The 21,868-nt window shown below is 38.0% G+C and overlaps 1 protein-coding gene across 1 annotated transcript in view; it reads left to right on the top strand.

The window, feature by feature from the left end:
* adcy2a (adenylate cyclase 2a) overlaps positions 1-21,868 on the top strand; it is a 116,408-nt gene that overhangs the window by 53,776 nt on the left and 40,764 nt on the right. Inside the window, exons 7-21 of the mRNA XM_042490759.2 lie at positions 1,042-1,190; positions 1,386-1,497; positions 1,639-1,766; positions 2,560-2,718; positions 3,032-3,164; positions 3,255-3,431; positions 3,536-3,579; positions 3,773-3,853; positions 5,872-5,941; positions 6,185-6,282; positions 6,467-6,551; positions 10,191-10,328; positions 11,421-11,540; positions 11,642-11,826; positions 14,248-14,332. Of these exons, the coding sequence (XP_042346693.1) occupies positions 1,042-1,190; positions 1,386-1,497; positions 1,639-1,766; positions 2,560-2,718; positions 3,032-3,164; positions 3,255-3,431; positions 3,536-3,579; positions 3,773-3,853; positions 5,872-5,941; positions 6,185-6,282; positions 6,467-6,551; positions 10,191-10,328; positions 11,421-11,540; positions 11,642-11,826; positions 14,248-14,332 (1,764 nt within the window). The remainder of the gene's footprint in view (positions 1-1,041; positions 1,191-1,385; positions 1,498-1,638; positions 1,767-2,559; positions 2,719-3,031; positions 3,165-3,254; positions 3,432-3,535; positions 3,580-3,772; positions 3,854-5,871; positions 5,942-6,184; positions 6,283-6,466; positions 6,552-10,190; positions 10,329-11,420; positions 11,541-11,641; positions 11,827-14,247; positions 14,333-21,868) is intronic.

Here is a 21,868-nt window from a genome sequence, read left to right as displayed (position 1 = left end):
AAGGTCTAGCCTGTAGGATTTAGGGGCATCTGTTAATATTCATAACTAGAGCTGTACCTGAATCTCCACAGAGTCTGCTATGTAGTTCAACAGTAAACCAGAACATACAAATCAAACGCTGGCTTTTGATAGGGCCATTCACATTTTTGCATCGGCCACTGTAGTTCTCTAACCTTTGCTTCTGTAACCTCAAGACTAGATGCCACTAAGTCCTTCACTCTGGACCTTAAATGAAGTGGGCACAGTAGCCTCAGAGAAAAGCAGAAAGAGATGGTTAACCTACTACTAAATAAAAGAAAAGTTGTGGGCGAATAACTGTTCAATCTGTCTTCTGGTGGCTGTCGATAAAAGAAGCACTGTAAAAAGTTTTTTTCTTTACATTGATCATAATTTTGAATACCAAGTCAACCCGATACAGTGTAGTGCCCAATTAACCTTCACTTAGCACTTAAAACTTTCTTGAATTCTGGCGACATGGTAATGGTGATAGCTTTTTGTCTCCTCCTGTCGTCAGAGGTTGTTGCTTCAGAATCAAATTAGGACTGAATTCAATTAAATAGCAATTCACTGAAAATGTAAAACCTTTTTCATTGACAGTTCAAGGTCCTTGGCGACTATACTTCAGTCACATAAATATATCCAAACTTTGGATGTGAAAGCTTGTTTTGTTACTAAAGTCATAGCTTTGCTCTTGGCATTTGCATAACTTCTAATCACACTTAATTTTTTCAAGCCGCTGACAAAAACTGAGTGATTATTTGGTGCAGTGAATCCCTGTGAGAAAGTACATACTCTAATGGTAAAATAAATGAACTGTTGGGCATATTGTTTGATGCGTCAGCCTTGGGTTTTTACTACACTGTTGTTTGATTATACAAGACTTCAGCGCACATGTTTAAGTGCTTATTGATCCGAAATGACATGTTTTATGATATGATACCTTGTAATGTATATTGTTGAGGGTTTTTTTATGATGCAATAATATTAATATTTTTCTTGATTTTTCTTACCTTACCTGTACTTCTTTTCTTCTGCCATTAGGAGCGTCTCTTGTTGTCTCTGCTGCCAGCCCATATTGCTCGTGTTATGAAAGCTGAAATCATCCAGAGACTGAAGGGCCCAAACTTTGGCCAGATTGAAAACACAAACAATTTTCACAACCTCTATGTCCAGAGACACACCAATGTCAGGCATGTTTTATTTGGATTACCAATTATATAACCAGGCAACACTGTAGTTTCCTGTATTGCAAGACACATATGTGACACCTACTGTGTTTATGTGTTTGAGAGTACAGATTTAAATGTAGAGTAGCCCAAATGTATATTCAAATTTAAAACTATAAATACTATAATTATTTGATTTATACATTTTTCCATCTCTAGTATACTGTATGCTGATATAGTAGGATTTACACGGCTGGCCAGTGACTGCTCACCTGGAGAGCTGGTGCACATGCTAAATGAGCTGTTCGGAAAATTCGATCAAATCGCCAAGGTAAACATTTCATTGTCACTAATTAAAACTTCCTAGTAATTTTCTCTCAAAGTGTTATTATGTGTATAAATTAAAAAGCTGTCTGTACTGTCTGTCAGCAGGAACTTTATCTGACCCTGTGTTCCACCTTTTTATATGCAGGAAAATGAATGTATGCGGATCAAAATCCTTGGTGACTGTTACTACTGTGTGTCTGGCCTGCCAGAGTCCCTGCCAAACCATGCCAAGAACTGTGTGAAAATGGGTCTGGACATGTGTGAGGCTATCAAGTAAGTTTTCGGGTACATAACAGTGCTGTTAAAGAAATTTTTAAAAAGGCTTTCTCCTCGTCTTTTACTATACAGTATATCTCAGTGACCCATACAAAACACCCCCCAACTCTGCAGTAGTAATGTTGAGTAAATCTTCGGCATCACTGATGTTAAATATGTTAAAATATCTGACCAGAAATTAAATGGATGTAAATAAATGATGAAGGAACATTGAGCAGTAGCTTATTTATCATAGTGCAACCACATGGGAAGTGAATATAGAAATTAAATGTCTCTTACAGTAAAAAAACAAAAAACATAAAACCTCATGCTGTTTCTTGTCTGTTAACTCAGCTACACTGTACACTCTCAAGAGTCTCATTACACTTCTGGAATTTTGTACTACATTTGCCTACCTGCATTTCAGATTTAGTTTGAATAGGTCTTTACACAGTGCTTTTTAAACTACATGAAACACCCCATAATGATGATAAGTGCTTACTTACCATCAGCTCAGATGTAGAGACTTTTTTCTTAATTGTCAGTTTAATTGCATCAAATATGTGGTGGAAAGTGCGAGGTCCTATCTCATTTTGAGGCATCAGTGTGAGACAAAGGGGAGGGAACTGCGACAGAATTAATGAAGAGAGAAAGACCTCAAATAAAATTTAAGTGAGAAGAAAATGAAGTCACCATAAAGCACCATGAAGGTCACAGAGAGGCATATCTGTCTTTTCTAACAAGATATACAGGAGGTGATTTCTGTTACTCCACATTAACACGTTTTTCTCTTGTTTTTGGTTCATGACAGGAAGGTGCGAGATGCCACTGGGGTTGACATCAACATGAGGGTCGGTGTGCATTCTGGGAATGTCCTGTGTGGTGTGATTGGACTTCAGAAATGGCAATATGATGTGTGGTCGCATGATGTCACGCTGGCCAATCATATGGAAGCAGGAGGTGTACCGGGGTGAGTGAACTGGAAGTAAAACAAGCAGGAGGTATTTTTTGAAGTGCAACTGCAGGCTATCGAAAGCTACGCTTTGTTGTATTTAAAGTGTTGTGGGGTTTTTTTTCGCATTTCCTTTTGATTTCGATGATCTATATTAAAAGGTCATTTCTGTTGGTTCTAATTTAGAATAGAAATCATAACACCACTATTGACATTGTGTAATATTGTGGTGCAGTTTGTGACAGTTTATCTGCAGAAGAATTAAGCAAGAGAATACTTAGATCCTACTATTCATTGAAAGCTGTTTAGTGATAGCACTGTTTATTGCCAGGCGAGTCCACATCACCTCAGTGACACTGGAGCATCTGAATGGTGCCTATAAGGTGGAAGATGGGGATGGGCAAGAAAGAGACCTCTACCTGAAGGAACATGGAGTCATCACTTTTCTGGTCATCAACCCAAAGGTACTGAAGCACATCAGTTACATTCAGTGAAATTAATATTGAACATTGAATAAAATACAATAAAATTATACTTTTTCCATGTTTTTCCAGGTGGAGCGTCGGAGCCCACAACATCACTATCGTCCCAGACACACTCTAGATGGAGCAAAGATGAGAGCCTCTGTCAGGATGACCCGATACCTGGAGTCCTGGGGAGCAGCCAAGCCCTTTGCCAACTTGCACCACAGAGACAGCATGACCAATGAGAACGGCAAGATCAACACTGCTGTGTGTATTTTTTGCCACATATAATGTATGTTAATGGGATTTACATGATGAGAAAGTTCAGCTGTAGCATGTTACCCATCTCTTTGCTCTTGTTCTGTGTCTAGGATGTGCCGATGGGGCAGTATCACTTCCAGAGGAGATCAGAAAGGCAAGCTGTCTCATTTTTACAGCTCCAGCACAATTTTCTTTGGCAGGATTATCCTCATCCCTGAACAGTATAAAGGCAGACGACAAGATGTTTAATAAGACTAGACTTCTGCTTAAGGCTTTGATGTGTGTGACTAATATTATGTGAACAGAAAAGATATTCTGTCTCTTTTTATTCTTGTTGCCAATTAAAGAACAAAGTCTCAGAAGAAACGGTTTGAGGAGGAACTCAACGAGAGGATGATCAGGACCTTTGATGGGATAAATTCGCAAAAGTAAGACTCAAATATTGACTGTTTGATTTTAATATGCAAAAAAGTAAAGTATAGACCAAATCACAGTGATGTCGTGCTAACAGCAATCAATTCCAGATAGACAACTGGCAATTGGTTTAAATTGGAGATATGTATGATTGGCATTTTTATTTTTCTGTAGTCATTTTCAGCCATAACTGTAATATTTAAATATATATAGTTAAACATGATGGTCTAACCTGCCTGATGTTTCTCCTGTGCTGATTATTATGTACTTTGTTGCTTTGCTAGCGTTTTTAATTAACCAAATCTACTGGCACAGAAGCTGAGCAATGCCATCTAAAAGAATCAGTAGCAGTGTAAGGGTATGCTGTATTTGAAATACTTTTTCCTCTTAACCTCACACACTAACCAATTGAGGCAGTGGTAGACCAGCAGCTCCTGTAGTATGTGAAGTGAAATTGGTCTTTTTGTCAATGGAGTCTGGTGGCTTTGAGATTACGGCATCAGTTCCTTGTTCACAGCAAAGTAAAGCCGTGAAAACATTAAAACTCCACTGACTTCTTTATGTGTTCTTTATGTGAGTTCTTTTTTAGGTGATCCTAAAGTAAAGAACCCCAAAGTTTTACTATAATTGCATAGTATGGGTCCCCAACATTTGGTAACTGCCGGATGCTAACTTGCATATTCTGGGTAGTTTGCATAATATACCTAATATGCATACATTTGTATAATAGCATATATTGGCAATATTTCAGCCACTGCTTGTCCAATTTGGACATTATTTGGATGGTTTTGGGGGTTTTTAAGGATGCTGAATCCATTTCTGATATTTTCAAAATTCAAAATGTATGTTTTAAACCAGAAGTCTGCATAGTTTATTTATTTAGTGAATTAGTTTTTAATTAAATGAAGACATTTTAGAGGACATTGAATTGACTTAGACAGATAACTTACTCTGTATATTTAATTTATTTGAAATAATTGAAATAACTTCAAATTAGTTATAAATATTACTGTATTTCTAAACACATGAATAGAACAGTGCTTGAAGTTAACATTTGAATTCACAGACCATCACACTGAGTTGATACGTAAATGTTGGTAAGAAAGGCAGGTAGCATGGTAAAGGAACTAAGTCATGTTTAACTGGTCACACAAGTCCTAAGTGTTTTTTTTTTTTTTTTAAACAACATTATATCCAAAAATATCAGAACAGAGAATTATGTGGGACACCCGGAGGCTCAGTGGATAGAGTGGGTGCCACATGTATGGAGGCTGCGTCCTTGGCGCAGTGACGGCGGGTTCAATTCCAGCCTTGGCCCTTTGCTGCATGTCATCCCCTCTCTGTCTCCCCTTTCACACTTAACCTGTCCTATGAAATAAAGGCATAACAAGCCCAAAAAATAATCCTTTAAAAGAACAGAGAATTATATGTACACAAAAGCACAGAGATAAACACTTCTCTGACACATGTTATAACAACTGATCAGAAATTGATTCATCATCCTCAAACAAACCCCAAAACCAACCAGATAATGTCCAAATTGGCCAAGCAGTGGCTGAAATATTGTCAGTTTATGTGATTATGCACATTTATGCAAACTAGGTAAATTATGCAAAATGCCCAGCAAGTTAGCATCCGGCATGCCACATAAATTCCACATGCATTTATAACATAAAACTTCGGGGTACTCTACATTTCCGGGTTGACTTTACTGGCAAGTAGCTCAGCGCCATTTCATTTTATGTATGTGACGCAGTCACAGAGGTCTTTTACCCATGATTAATACTAACCCTACTACTAACTATATCTAACCCTGTGATATGCAAAAAGTATTTTAAAACTAATCGAAGAAATACAGCAAACTTGGCAATTAAAACAAATAATGGCATATACTGTAGTGAAATATAGTGAAAATTGTATTGAAAACCTGCCTCTCAATATTCCTACTGGACTTGAATTTACTTTTATCAGTACCTGTTTTTTCTCTGTTTTATCTGGTCTGTAACTAATAATTAAGTCTTTATACTTTTAGACAGTGGCTCAAGTCTGAAGACATCCAAAGAATATCGTTATTCTTTCACAACAAATCCTTAGAGAAGGAGGTAAGAGACAACACAGTAAAATGGTATCCTTCACCCCTCAATGGATATAACAGAGTAGCTATTTCAAAGAGAATCAGCAGAACATAGTGCTTTTTCCTTAGCCAACACTTAGCTACCCTTAAATCTTGTAAATTCTTTGGAGCCTTGACTTATCTGAGTGCACAGTTGAGAGGCATTTGAAGTAGTTTTGATATCAGTTTTAAAAGCCTTTTGTTGAAATTTGACCTTTTTTATCTTTTTTAGTACAGAGCAACAACCTTGCCAGCCTTTAAATACTATGTCACCTGCGCCTGTTTGATCTTCTTCTGCATTTTCATTGTGCAGATTCTGGTCCTTCCAAAGTAAGTGTGCTTTATTTCACAGCATTGTACAAGCAAAATCAATTTACACTTTGTCCTTGCTTCTGTGCCCTGGTAAGTCATTTTGAGGCAAAGATAGGGCTACTAACATTTTGTACAAAATTAAACTTATCAAACTTTCATTGACCTGAACTTGGTGAACTTAATGAAATACTGTATTTTTTAGGACAACTGTCTTGGGGATATCCTTTGGAATGGCTTTTCTTATCCTTTCCTTGATCCTCTTCATATGTTTTATTGGACACTTCCTGGTGAGTAAATCTTTTTACTGCAAACACAATTGTTTTAGTAGTGCCTTTTCTTAGTGTTCTTTAAGTGTCCTTTTATATTAAAACCTGTCTTTAATCAGTTTATGCCCACTCTCTAATGGTACACTTCTGTGCTCAATGTTTGTCCTAATGTCATACCAAAGGCACATGAGTGGTACAAGTGCCCCTCTGGCCATCTTAATGGCCCATTAAGTGGCCCTGTTGATGGCCTAAGTACCACTCAGGTTAACACAAGCCACTCTGGTGTGACCATGAGGCAAAAATTAATCCTGACCCTGTGCATGAAGTGGGTGCTGTTCATTTTCCCCACTGCCCTTTAGCCAGTCTGTTTACACCACTGCCTTGTTGCATGCTTCAAGAGACAATTATCCTTTCATTTCTGGGCAGTAAAGACATGCTTAGATCAATTAGTGAAATGTCAATCTATGGTTTTTCATTTGTTTCCCAACATAGCAAACATACTAGATTGTGTGATTCTGGGGTTTACAGCATACTACATATATTCGAATTGTAAATAATTTGAAAAAGGATTTAATTAATCTTTGGGTGGTTAGGTGATGCATTCAATAGGGGTAAGTCTCTCTAAAATAGTTCTAAACAATGGACTTCCTAACAATGTCTTTACACCTTTTGACATAGAGGGCAGTTTTGTCTTCAGATATTGTCACTGCAGTTGTATCTATCCACTGGTGATAGTCTAGGGCTTCAAACGCTACTTGAGCTCTCTTCTGTAATATTCGCTGTCTAGTAAAAATGAATGAGCGATCAGAAGAAGACAAGAAAATGAGGGATAAAGAAAAAAGAAATGACTATTAAAACATTAAAGGTGCTATAAAAGTCCACAAGCCCCAGGCCTTCTCTACAACCCATTCCACCCAATGTCTGATCTTAAGTTCTTTGCAAGTGAGAATCTGCTGCTTGGCACTGAACTGTGCTCCCCATGGATGTAACCCAAGGCTCAAAAACAAAAGGCAACGCTCAATAGCTGCTGAGAAACCCCCGCTGTCTTTTGTCAATTTTATTTGGCATAGCTCGGTCTTTGCTTTACTGCGTGTCATGTCATTGTCTACCACTATGAAATTTGCACACACACATCACATCAAATTATCAGGTTCCTCTAAAATAAACAGCCTGTGTGTAGCCCTGAATCCTTTGTGAATGGGAACATTAGATTCAATCATCAATATGCACGTTGTCCTTGGCAGTGTTATAGTTTTTTTCAGTTTCAAGAGCACATTTTGTTGCTTTGTCCCAGCATGATGTCACAAGATAACAACAAATTGTTCCTTGATCTCAAATATAGCATTTCAGAAAAGCTATCCATGTAACATGTCAAATATTTTGGTAAACATATTTAGTGTGACTCAAATTTCAAGTCTTTCCCATTAAAATAAGAACTCCTCTTGCTAGAGGAACCAATCACATTTGGTTCTGTGGCAAATGCCTATACATCAGTGGGCTGAACCCGGCTGATGTGTTAAATAAAATCATGTAGCTCATAAACTGCTTTTGTAGTCTGAATCAGTCATTTCAAGTGAAACAACTCCAAACAGGCACAAAGGCATTCTTGTTTTTCACTAGTCCTATAATGTTATCCCCACCACTCGCAGTCACCATCCCTTTCAGCTCAGCTTTCTGTTCCACTTGAGACAGGATTTTTTATAATTCAGCCTTTTACAAGTTATTTAGGCTTAAAGTTATGCGTATTTAAAGACAGAGTCGCTTGAATGACTGTCTGTGAGGTGTCGCAACAGTCTGCGAGTCAGATCCGCCCCTCATAGCTCCATCCTCTGAAAATATGATCACTTTTGACTCTGAAAAACAGAGGTGGCTATGGCCAAAATGCCGAACTCGAGGCTTTAAAACAGTAGTCCACAAACCAATGGGCAACATCACGGTAGCTGTGTCCATTATTTAAACAGGCAGTGGTTCCACCAGTAGAGACTGGCCTGGTGGCACATGCTGTACACTACATTGCCTCAACACAGCATTGCCAAATCAGTTTAACAGAAAGAGGACTATCTGTAACTTTGACATTATTGAACATCATATCTTTTTGATTTCTAAGTACCTTGGTATGATGTAATAATTTGAAACTGCCTAAGCCTATGAGGACTGTGTAATTTAAACATCACTCATGTGATCCTGTTTTATTCGATAACTGTTGGCTGAAGATGGTAAGATTTGACATCCAAATAAAAGTTATTCATACATGCATTCCTCCTTTGATAAAACTTTGAGCAGAATTTGAAAATCAGACAGTGTGTAAATTCTCAAACAACCCCAGTTTGCTTCACTCTGCAAATAAATTTTTGACCTACATGACATTTCTCGGGGAAACCTTGCCACTCTTTTGGGGGGAAAGAAGATTGGTACCTTAGAAAGGAAAGACATGCTTATTTGATGAACTGACTTAAATATTCTGCTGGTTCTGTGACTTGAAATCTTCTGCTTAAATCAACCCTAGCAGATTCTCTTACTTAGTCTTTTTTTATTTTCACCCTCACGTTTTATTCATGTCATTATTATTTGAACTGCTGGACCTGAGGTGAAAATTGTGTGCGAATGCCTTGTTTTCAAAACAGAATGTGCCTCTCTAGCTCAAAATTACCGGTAATCCTGCTGGTGCATAATACAGTCTGCCCTCCATACTTCATTGTATTGTTATGCACATCCTTGAGCAATTCAAATGTCACATTCACTCAGCCCCAGCGATGCTCAGATATTGCTCTGAGATGACCAAGCAAATGATGTAGGCTTTCACAGTCATTGTCTCGCAATGAACAACATTCAGCTGAAAGCAGTGTTGCAAAGACGACTAGTAATTGACTGTAACAGGCCCAGTTAGTATTTGTTGAAGTATTGGAAGATTTCATTATTGCATTAATAAAAACTCAGTAATAAACAGTACATAAAATCATAATACTGTATAGTTTGCTGCCTATCAGGTAATATTGGGTTACTACTGGGTTAAAATGAATAGTATTGTACAGTGTGTTCTGCTTCTGAATACATACAAACTGTGCCCTGAGTGAAAATGATTTGATTGTACATGCAGGAAGTGGAACCCCTGTAGATTTCCTTTGGTTCTAATAAAGGTTAGAAAATTATTGTTGCAGACAAACTGAATGATTTGTTAGAAGCTATACATGTACATGGTTAACTTTCATCATTTTATACATGACGAAATTACTTGTAGTGATCATTCTGTAGAGCTTCTATTGCATTTAGTTTGATATATATTGCAGCATGCCCAAGTTGACAGGACCCCTCTTTTCATAACTGTATGCCTCTTGAACTTGTTCTCTGGCACTGCTGAGGCTATTAGGAGATAATCAGTAATAGGTGCTTCAGTGTGTGAACTTGTTATGTATTGTTTAATATATTTCACTGTAATTGTCCCTACTTAGGAGAAATACTTAACATGTTTTTGCATGTCTCTGCTCATGTGCATATGTGTGTTATTTACTTATTTTAATTGGTTAATGTGTGCTTGTGTTCCTTGGTGCTTGTGTGTGTGTGTTTGAATCTGTTTGCAACCTTTTAGTGCCATAGTATCTATCTTGTACTTTGGCTCATACATTCTTGTATTAGTGTGCTATTGTGTTTGTGTCCCTGCAGCACTGCAGTAAAAGCGCCTCCACTTCTTGGATGTGGCTGCTGAGGTCATCAGTCATTATTGCCAATAAGCCATGGCCCCGCATCACTCTCACCATGGCAACCACAACTCTAATACTCATAATGGCAGTCTTCAACATGGTAAGCTTTTTATTTGCAGGTACTGCAATAAGGGAGGGGTAATACCAATTAGGCTTCACTAGGTATGAAATAGTAACTGCAGTGTAATTAGAATGTAATGGAGTGTAACATGTTGTCACACAAATAAAATAAATAAATCTGCCTTTTGTGATGTAAACAAACAGAAACCTGGGATGTTTAGTGTTTTTGCAAAATTATATTCAGATTTTTTAAACAAACAAATTCATTCTGCTGTCTTACAGAGTGTACTAACTATAAAAACATCTCAAATCTGTAATTCTTGCAATGGTTAAAAATATTTGCGTGCCAATATGTCTCGGTCATCAGGGTTAGGGGCTGTGGATGCACTAGCATTTTAATGAAGTGTTTATCTCTGTGCTTTTCATTTCTTTTTTTTTAGTTTGCCTCAAAATAACTGGATATTTCACCTCTTAATCAACTAAATTCTTCTCTTTTCTTTTGCAAAGCAGTATATTATTTAGCTTTTTCAAATATCAACATAATACATTCCCTGCATATTAGTGCCCATGCCATTTTCATGTAGTGATAAGGAAATACTGTACCTAGCAATTTCATTGTCATTTTACTCTTCTCCATCAGTTTTCAGATTTATCTGACTGAGTTTTACTTTTGTTAGGGGAAAAAAAAAGTAGCCTGAGGCTTGTGGGGTTGCGTGATAAAGCACGGTGTCAGGACCCTGGTTTAGACCTTCACACAAATCGATTCCAGAGATTATAATCTTGTTTTGCACCTGACGTGGGTCAGTCGCTCAGGGCGGTTGGACCAAATTAACTTGGCTTTGCTCAGTGGGCCAATCCTCATCTTATCCTGCAGGTTCACTTTAAAGGACATTATTGAATGGTTGTCACTATTGGCCTCTTATCTAACTCCATTTTCCTCCTGCAAGTACAATGTAGACTAGTTTGTCTTTTCACATGCTGCCGTGCAAGGCAAGCAGACCGGAAAAGAGTAATTTGCATGTGAATTGTGTGTTTTTTTTCTCTGTGGTGGATTTAAATGGAAATACTTTTTTAGCACTGACCAAAGATGTCACAAACCCTTAAATCTGTTGACCTTGTGTTCTTTTTCTAGTTCTTTTTGGAAGACAACGAGTTGCCCCCTGTTCCTTTTTACAATTCATCCAATGAAACACAGTTTTACTCCAATGGACAACTAATCACCTTCACTGGCAAAAACAATTTCTACCTTCCAGTAAGTGTAGACAATAATTACCATGATTCTTTACTAATAATTTGTCTTTTATAACTTGAATAAATCAACCTACCAATCTGTCTCTTTTTCTCTCTGTCTAGTATTTAATTTACAGTTGTATACTGGGCCTAATCTCTTGCTCTGTGTTCCTGAGGATAAACTACGAGCTGAAGATGATTATCATGTTGACAGCTGTGGTGGTTTACAACGTCATTATCCTACAAACACATGCCTCTCTGCTGGATGAATACAGCAGATTTCTTTACAAGACCGAAAGCCTGGACAGGTAGGTGCACAGATACTATTCAAGAGAGTGACCAAGAAGGGTATAGAGAGTCAAGGTGGGAGAAGAAAAAGTTGAGGTAGCCTGAGAAGAGAATTGAGTAAATGGAAAACTACAATATGTGGAGAAAGGAGAAAAAGATGGTTCCACCTCATGGCCGTCTTCCAGTTAGTCGAGTCAAGATTATCTCCAAATGGAGGCTTATAGAGGGCATCCTTTACAGATGCCAGAATTTTACAAGGTACTCATTCTTAGTCATTCTGTTATGTACATTAGATAATAATCAGAGTGTCCTCAATTTGGAGAAGCAATCATGAGTACTCGAACAAAGCTGAGCAATGTACTGTTTTGGACGGGAGCCATCTAGAAAAAAGTCCCACCTAAACGAAAATGACATCAGTTTAAGTATACATAATATTTAGAATATTTTCTATGCTTATCATTGCCATCAGACAATGATTTCCAATGGGGTACTAAACCTGTTTTATTATGCTCTTCAAAGCCAGACTCCATTGAGAAAAACTAATTAACATCAAGGAACACAGTAGCTGCGGGGTACAGCTGCCTTGATCAGTTTTTGTGTGTGTGTGTTCTTGTGTGACTTTGGCATTTAAAAGGATTAGTTTGGATTCACCAAAGTCACACATTAACACAAACAAACCAACTGATTGAGACCAGTAGCCCTGTGTTCAGCAAGTTAAAATGACTGTTTTTCAGTTGGTTTCAATTCAATTTTATTATTTGTCCCAGAGGGCAATTTGTGTTGCAGCAAGTGTCAGTGGAGTCTGGTGACTTATAAATAGATGGGTGACTAAAGCCGTTAACGTCTTTCCTGTTGGAATGGGCTGAGTCTATCAAGATAAAGTGGTAAAAATATTCTCTCTACAAGCATACACCCTAGGGGGTCATCAGAGTTTAGATGGGGCCTTATAATTAGTGTTCTACTCAGGTAGCCTGTCACCTTCAAACACACGGCGACACGCTCCTCCACTCATCTGAGAAAAATAGCATTTCTCATCTTTTCCCAAAGAACAGTTTCTTCCTTTTAATGAAAATAATTATAATGATGCATTTAAATGCAAGTTGATGTTATTTCATGGTGGTCTTACTGGAAAATGAGATTTTCTGACTAATTGCTGGAGGCCCTCCTTGCAAATCAAAAAATCTTATGGATGTAATATCCAAAGCAAAACTTCTTGGAGCCTGCAGCGTCAATCATTAATTTATTATCAATTGGCAAATGTGGCATCAATGCATGGTGTCAGCAATTCAAGTCTAAATTGTCTGATATCCAGTTCAAGGATGTTGTCTTTTTAGTTATTGACTTTCCTGTCCAAAGCAAAAAGTACAGCTTTGATCAGCAGTAACACAAAACAGGGAAGTGTTGAGGGTAGACATGACAATTCCAAAAGTTTTGGTCCTTTCTGTAGTTATAAAACTTTTTATTTGTCAATACTAAGAGTTTTTGTCAGAAGCCAAATGATTTTTTGCTTCCCGTTTGTGTGTTTTCCATCTTTTATCTTCATGTGAGACTGTCTGTCCTCAGTCATTGCCATTCACTCTGTAAAGAATTGATAAGATAATGAACCAGGCAAGTGAAGAACTTGCAGGCTGTTTTCTCAGTTGTCTGCTGAGCTCTGCCCTAGATAAGAGTCAGAGTCCATTAATATGCAAACTGTTCTTGCACAAATTAGGATGCAATAGTCCTATTTGAGCCTTCTCACACATTCAGAGTTTAGAGAAAAATTTAGACTTCACTGCTTGAAAATGTCTGTTTCAGTGTAGACTTATATGATGTAATAGGGGCATTTTTAATCTCTTTTTAAGCAGTGCCTCTGAAGTTTTTTTGGGGGTGTTGGGTGTGTTTGAGCATATTCAGTAGCGAGATTAGTATGTTGGCATGCACAGTACAATACATGGACACACAATAGCTGGAGCTTGGTTAGTTGCCTGATTCTGTCTTGGACAGGTGTCCTACTTTTAGGGCTAGGATGGTGGAAACATGAGGGCTTAAAGTGTATTCATGGTGCAAAATCTTTGCACAGGGTGAGCACTATCTCGTTGTTTATTGGCTCTCAAAAAATGTTCCTTGTGAATGCAGCCCTGGCAAGGAAGCTCACCAACTGGAATGCAAATAGTAAACAAGTGCTTGTCACAACTAAGCAGAAGTGACAGTCTTAACTAAGTGACAGCTTGGAATAAACTGGTCTGCTAACCAATCATGGGAAACATGTCACAGACTACTGATTGTAATCTGAATTTTTAATTAAATGTTCTTACACTTTTCTCTCTGTCTTCAACTTTTTTCACACCTGCTTTAATTTTTGTCACTTTCCATCCTTTATCTCTGTCTTAAACTTTTTTTTTTACCTTGTCTCTTTCTCCATGCACAAATGCATTCTTTTTTTTTGTATGCCCTTCAAGACCAGGAGTCCTCAAAGACCTGAAGACTATGGGCTCTATCTCCCTCTTTATCTTCTTCGTCACTCTGCTTGTGCTTGCCAGACAGGTAAGTCCACACTATAAGAGTTAGAATGATGTTATCGTCTGTCTTCTGCACATTTTCACCTTCACAGGTCTGAAATAATTTAATTTTCTGCTTTACTCTAACATCACCATTGCACTGCATTGCCTTGAAGTTCATCCTGTATCTTCTACATACCTGTCACATCCATGCCATAGAGGAATTCCACAGTCCCTTTATCTTTTTAACCCTTGATGTCTCCCATGCGTGAACATAATTGAGTTTGATGTATTCTGGAATCACAAGAAGCAGTGCAGCTGGGGATTGCACCTGGGTCAGTGGGGTCATTGGCAAGTATTTTTCTTCAGTGCCACATGAACTACCTTTAGATAGTTCATGTGAATGAAGACCTAATTGCACTCCAGACACTACAGTTTTGATGTCTATCTTTATATGTACCATTATTACCTCAGAGCTTGGGGGAAATATAGCTACTCTGCACAGCTGATAAACTAAATAAAGTAGAGACGATAAAGCTTTTTGGCTGCTGTGCTGCACTGTGCAAGAGAGGTATCATGAGACCAGTTTATCTGGCCTCCCTCCATCCACTCTGGGCCAATTATTTACATCGGCAAGTCTAAAGTTACACTGGTGGACTTAGAGATTTACTAGCCAGGAGATGCAGTGACCAGAGGCTGGTCCTTCTGGAGAGTTGTGTGGTTCTTAGTCTGGCTATTTTGGGGTTATGCTACACTGCAGGGTACTTCCTGTCCTTGAGTGTGATCCAGAACTGGGGCAGTATTGTCCTCTGGAGCTTAAGTACAGTCTTAATTACCAACATTAACTGCATGTATTTAAAGTTACAGTAGTCAGCTCATTGTAAGACTCTTTACATTGTGATTAAACAGATCTTTACACTTTAAACTTGTGGTAACATATAGCAGATAATAGTACATGTAGACAATATAGTACATGTAGTATCAGTGTCCAACCTAACATGTATTTCCCCACTAGTCCACCTTGCCAGTAGATCAGAGTTTTACTGGCCCCTTGTATATTTTCACTGGACCTGCAGCCAAAAAATGAAAATGGTTTTTTACCATTATTATGGTGATTTATAATGTGTAATGTGTACAATAGAGAAGCCCATCCTAGATTTGGTTTTCTATACGTAATATTAATATATAAAACTATACAAAACCTAGGCATATACTTGTTTCCACTGAGGTAGAAAGCCTGTTTTCCTTTAATGGTCCCATAAGTTCTTAGCTGACTTTTTTTTGTTTTGTTTTGACTACTGGTAAGAGGCAAGTCAAGAGCGCATCCCATAACACAATTTGGTTTCCCCACGTGTATTTAAGTGAATCCCAAAGCATTTGATTGGCCGCGTGTTTTGAAAACGATGATATCCTCTAAAACGTGCTCACAGCACAGGCTTGCTGTCACAGACTCTCTGTCCAATGTGTGCTTCAGGCCAGTAACGAGCCCTGTATTAACGTAGTAATGTGGATACCAGATTTGTGACTATATTTGTGTGCATGTGCATGCAGACTGAAGTCCCAGCACTCACTGTCGCACTGTCAGTGAGAGAGGACATGGGCAGACTAATATTTCTGTTTTATATCAGAGCTTATCATTAAATTGGATGCAGCTGATCCCCTGAGCTCAACTGTGTACTGGAATAATAGCATGGCTGCTACACTTTTCTTTCTCCGTGGGGACTGAAATGTGTCCAGAAAAAGCATACTGACTACATGACTGGATATACAGGTGTAAGCAGAAGCACCACCTTTTACTATGTGCATCCTGTGACACTGCCAAACTACTACTCCCACCAAGATATAAATTGGGCATTTTAAGTATACCAGTGGTGTAGGGACACTTGTTTTGTATCACAGTACACGAAGAATATGTGCTACATGCATTATTCAGTGTGGTTTTAATTGGTTACGTCCCACAACTGTGGACACACATTGAACTCCCATTGGGAACTTTGGTTTCTATGGATGCTTGAGGCTTCTGTCTTACAAAATGTGAAAAATGTGATGATACGCTTCCTGCAATAAGTACTGCTGGATTAGGCAGGTTGAAATTGTCATAGTATAGTGTGTTGTTAAAGAAATCGGAAAAACTTAATAATAAAGGAAAAATCCTAATGTCACGTTATAATATGTCATAAAAATGTCATAGTATAGTGTGTCATTAAGAAATCGTTAAGTCATGGGATAGTATGTTGTTTAAATAAATCATAAAAATGTCAAAGTGAACTGTGTTGTTCAAAAAATTGTAAAAATTTAATAGTGAAGTATGTCCTCAAAAAATAATGAAAATGTCAAAGTTTACAATGTCTTGCCAAAAAATCAAAAAGGTGATTGTACACTTTGTCATTGAAAAATCATGAAAATATAATGGCAAAGTATGTTAGAAAATTCATAAAAATGTGGTAATATAGTATGTGGTTAAAAAAATCAGCAAAATGTCATAATTAAGTATTTCATAAAAAATCTCATAATATAGCATGTCATTTAAAAAAATCATGAAAAAGTTGTAATATAGTATATCATTTAACAAATTATAAGAATGTCATTGTTTAGAATGTTGTTTAGAAAAACATCATAGTATAGTTTGTCATTCAAAAAATCATAAAAACATCAGAAGAATGCCACTAAAAAAACATTAAAACGCCAGAAGAATGCCACTAAAAAAATCATTAAAACATCAGAAGAATGCCACTAAAAAAATCATTAAAACATCAGAAGAATGCCACTAAAAAAACCATTAAAACGCCAGAAGAATGCCACTAAAAAAACCTTTAAAACGCCAGAAGAATGCCACTAAAAAAAACATTAAAACGCCAGAAGAATGCCACTAAAAAAATCATTAAAACGTCATTGTATCATATGTTGTTTAAAAAAAACTATAAAAATTTCATAGTACGTACTATAACCAAAATTATCACATTAACAGTAGTTGGTGATTCACTCACTTTTGTACAATATTATGCAGACAGCAAGTATGATTCCAAAATCATTAACACACAATATATCCAAGCTACTAATATACACAAATATGTATACAAATGTAGATGTGTAAATGTGTGTGTGTGTGAGGGAGACAGAGAGAGACAGGGGGGCGGGGGTGGGGATGGGGTGGGGGTCCTAAGGTCCTAAGGCCAGCCCCTCCATGTTAGTGAATGGACATAGGCCAAACTAAAAACTCAAAGTACACGCCAAATAAATTTTTTCCCAAAAATGGTTTCTGTCACTGAAGGTAGTTCTCATCATCCTGGTGTTTGTTCAAGTGTTTGTTTTTATGAAAAGTTTGGTTTTAATGAGTAATTAAATAACACAGATGGGGGCTTTTTCGCAATAATTGACAGCTGTGACAGCCAATCCGTGCGCTCACATTCAATGGAGCTGCTCATGAATGGTCGGACGGGTGTTTTGGCCGGAACTCCCCCATCTGGGATATTTTAACCTCATGTCAGCATAGCTGGGGTAACTGGGGCAATGTCGTCCATCCTTGTTATATAGTCTATGTAACAAACCAAGAGGCAGAGGTGAATTGACCAACAACAGAAGCTACAATAAGATGATCCAAGATTCAAGATGCTAGATCAAAGATGGCTGCAGAGGAGGGAAGGCCTTTGCTGACCATGTGGTTGGTCACATAAAGAAACAGAGATAAAGGCAGGAACCTTAAGTTCCTTCTATGTGTGCTTCTGTTGAGAGCCAATTTGTGAGTGTAGGTGAACTAATATGTAAAAAGGGTGCCATGGTTAGTAAAATGGATGTGTAGTTGCATGCAAGACCCTGTCTGTGTAGCATTAACAAATTAAATTCCACACCAAGCAATAACCTAATTACCAATATATCACAACAATTACTCATTCAATAGCATTAAGTCAATACATGACAAACATGATATGACAAAGACCAAGAAAACAGTCTTGCTCAGCCTGTGCTTATGTCCTAATGCTATGCCCAGATGTTACTGTACTTGCCAAGAGTTCTTTGGGTTGCTGTCTGAGGAAAAGTGGTTCCGGTTCAATCCTACTGTGCAGTTCCAAGGATCCAGGATGAGGCTGGCCGGTCCTGGTGTCCTTATCAAGATAGCAGTTCAGCGCTATCTTGGTTCTGTTCTCCTTGTGGCTTAAGAAGTTAGTTCAGGCTTTCTAACTTCTTGAAGGTCTCTTCAGGCTTGAGGAGAAGAGCCGAGACCAGGTTGTAGCGCCTGCTGTGAGTTTTGGTGTGAAAGCAGGGGAAGGGCAGAGCAGGTCCCCCTGGACCCACAACCTTCCTTGGAAGAGGTCTTAGAGCAAGAGCCAGAAGATCAGCAGAAGCTTCTCTTCTTGGCTAAGGTGCAAAAGGTGAAGCACTGGGGGTTAAGGCACATGGCTGTCCCTTTGTTCTGGAGAACAAACAACATGCGATCTCAGCCACCATTTTCCAATGGAGCTTGGACTTATCTTAATTATCATAATGGAGTCATGCCATATTATGTTGTCCAAAACAGCATAAAACAGTTATACTATAGTATGTCTACCAAAAATCACAAAAAAGTCGTGCTGTAGTGTCATCCAAAATATCATAAAAACATAATAAAATAGTATATCATTCAAAAGAGTATAAAAAAGTCACACTATAGTATGTCATACAAAATATCATAAAAAAATTATGGCTATGACGACAGCAGCACATGTTGATACAGCAGCCGGTAGCTCCGCAAATCCGTGCTACTTTTTTGTTATATTTGTCTATTTTTTTCGATACCATGGCCCCTTTTGCTGAGGCACTACTTGTCTACAATATAGTGGCACTTATCAACATCTGGAGAAGTTGTGTGGGGTTTGGACTAAATGCAGCAGACCGCGAGAGGATTTCCATTGGTGGCCTGTGCCGAATGGCGAGTCAGACCAGAGGGGAGAAACGAAACTGAAGGCACCACACGAAGAGAGGGAGGAGTGCCGGTATCAAGGCGAGGCTGACCCGACTTGGACCGAGAGCTGTTCCTCTTCCAAGCCTTCTTCTGTCTGAGATGTGATTAAGGCTCATTCAGCAGTGTTTTTTTTTTTTTATCACCATGGCCCCTTGTGCTGAAGCACAACTTTTCTACAATAAAGTGGCACTTATCAGCATTGGAAAAAGTTGTGTGGGGCTTGGACTTAATGCAGCAGACCGCAAAAGGGTCCCCACCGACAGCATATGCCAACAAGCCGGTCGGACCAGAGGGGAGAAACGAAATTGAAAGTGCCAGACGAAAAGAGGGAGAAGAGTTAGTATCATGGTGGGCTGGCCTGAGCGGGAGCTGTTCCTCTACCAAGCCATCTTCTGTCAAGTGTCTGATCGCAGGAGAGTGAAGTGTATGAGATGTGATTTTGGCTCTCTCAGCAACAGGATATCTTTGACTGCTCTGTGGACATCTTCACAGAGACATGGTTAACACCTGACATCCCGGATCAAGCTGTTGCACTGGATGGGCTGACCTTGTGGGGGCCATTTGGACACAAGACTCTGATGCAAGTCCAAAAAATGCACTGCAGGAATTGAACGTTGCCATCAGCAGCAACATCACCAAGCAACTGGATGGAATCTTCGTACAAGCTGCTGATTTTATTAACTCAAACTTCAACTCCAAAGATGTAGCAGGATCAAGAATAATTGTAATTTCGTTTTTTAAACTGTGTTTTTTTGTTTATTTTGTTCTTTAACATGCTATATTATGATGCATTTGGCCGTTTTTTCGACATAATATACGACGTGTCTTGACATACTGTAATATGTGGTTTTCAGCTGTTTTGTGGACACGTCATACTTTGACATTTTTCCGACATACTCTACTATGACGTTTTAGGTAATTTTTTGAAGATGCTGTATTATGATGTATTTGGCTGTTTTATCAGCATTCTATACTATCCATTTTTGCAACATTTTATGCTATGGCGTGCCTTGGGATGCTATTTTATGTTGTTTTGAGGTGTTTTAAACTTTACCATACTATAGCCTTGCCTTTTTCGGTCATTTTTTCAACATGCAACATTATGGTGTTTTTGGCCGTTTTTGCAACATTCTATACTGTGGCCTCTCTGAACACACTATTTTACACAGTTTTGAGGTATTTTAAACTGGTTTTTGGACATGTCATTTTCGACATTTATTGCCATACTATAGCCTTACCTCTTCGGTCATTTTTTCAACGTGCATAATTATGGTGTTTTTGGCCGTTTTGGCAACATTCTATGCTATGGCGTGCCTTGGAATGCTATTTCATGCTGTTTTGAGGTGTTTTAAACTTTTTTTAGGAAATGCCATATTTGACATTTTTTTTGCCATACTATAGCCTTGCCTTTTCTGTCATTTTTTCAACATGCATTATTAAGGTGTTTTTGGATTTTTTTGCAACATTCTGTGCTATGGTGTGTATTGGCACGCTATTTTATGCTATTTTGAGGTTTTTTAAACTTTTTTTAGGATATGTCATATTTTGACATTTTTTGCCATACTATAGCCTTGCCCTTTCGATTATTTTTTTATACATGCATCATTATGGTGTTTTTGGCAGTTTTTGCAACATTCTATGCTATGGCGTCTCTCTGTATGCTTTTTATGCTGTTTTGAGGTGTTTTAAACTGTTTTTGAGACATGTCATATTTTGACATTTTTTGCCATACTATAGCCTTGCCTTTTCAGTCATTTTTGCAACATGCGTTTTTATAGTGTTTTTGGACGTTTTTGCAACATTCTATGCTGTGGCGTCTCTTGGTACAGTATTTCATGCTGTTTTGAGGTGTTTTAAACTGTTTTTGGGACATGTCATTTTTGACATTTTTTGCCATACTATAGCCTTGCCTTTTCGGTCATTTTTTCAACATGCATTATTATGGTGTTTTTGGACGTTTTTGCAACATTCTATGCTATGGCGTGCCACAGGACGCTATTTTATGCTGTTTTGAGGTGTTTTTAGCTGTTTTTTGGGAAATGTCAGTTTTGACATTTTTTGCCATACTATAGCCTTGCCTTTTCGATCATTTTTGCAATGTGCCTTATTATGGTGTTTTTGGACGTTGTTGCAACTTTCTATGCTATGGCGTCTTTTGGGACGCTTTTTTATGTTGTTTTGAGGTGTTTTTAGCTGTTTTTTGGGAAATGTCATTTTTGACATTTTTTGCCATACTATAGCCTTGCCTTTTCAGTCACTCTTTCAACATGCATTATTATTGTGTTTTTGGATGCTTCTGCAACATTCTATGCTATAGCGTGCCACAGGATGCTATTTTATGCTGTTTTGAGGTGTTTTAAACTGTTTTGAGGACATGTCATTTTTGACATTTTTTGCCATACTATAGCCTTGCCTTTTCGGTCATTTTTGCAGCGTGCCTTATTATGGTGTTTTTGGACATTTTTGCAACATAATATGCTATAGCGTGCCACGGGATGCTATTTTATGCTGTTTTGAGGTGTTTTAAACTGTTTTTGGGATATGTCATTTTTGACATTTTTTGCCATACTATAGCCTTGCCTTTTCGGTCATTTTTGCAACATGCGTTTTTATAGTGTTTTTGGACGTTTTTGCAACATTCTA

The sequence above is a fragment of the Plectropomus leopardus genome, chromosome 11 (genome assembly GCF_026936395.1).
Source record: "Plectropomus leopardus strain MGB_pleo_1.0 chromosome 11, ASM2693639v1, whole genome shotgun sequence".
Classification (NCBI taxonomy): domain Eukaryota; kingdom Metazoa; phylum Chordata; class Actinopteri; order Perciformes; family Serranidae; genus Plectropomus; species Plectropomus leopardus.
Note: the sequence above shows the minus strand (reverse complement) of the source record. Positions and strands in the feature narration are given on the sequence as shown.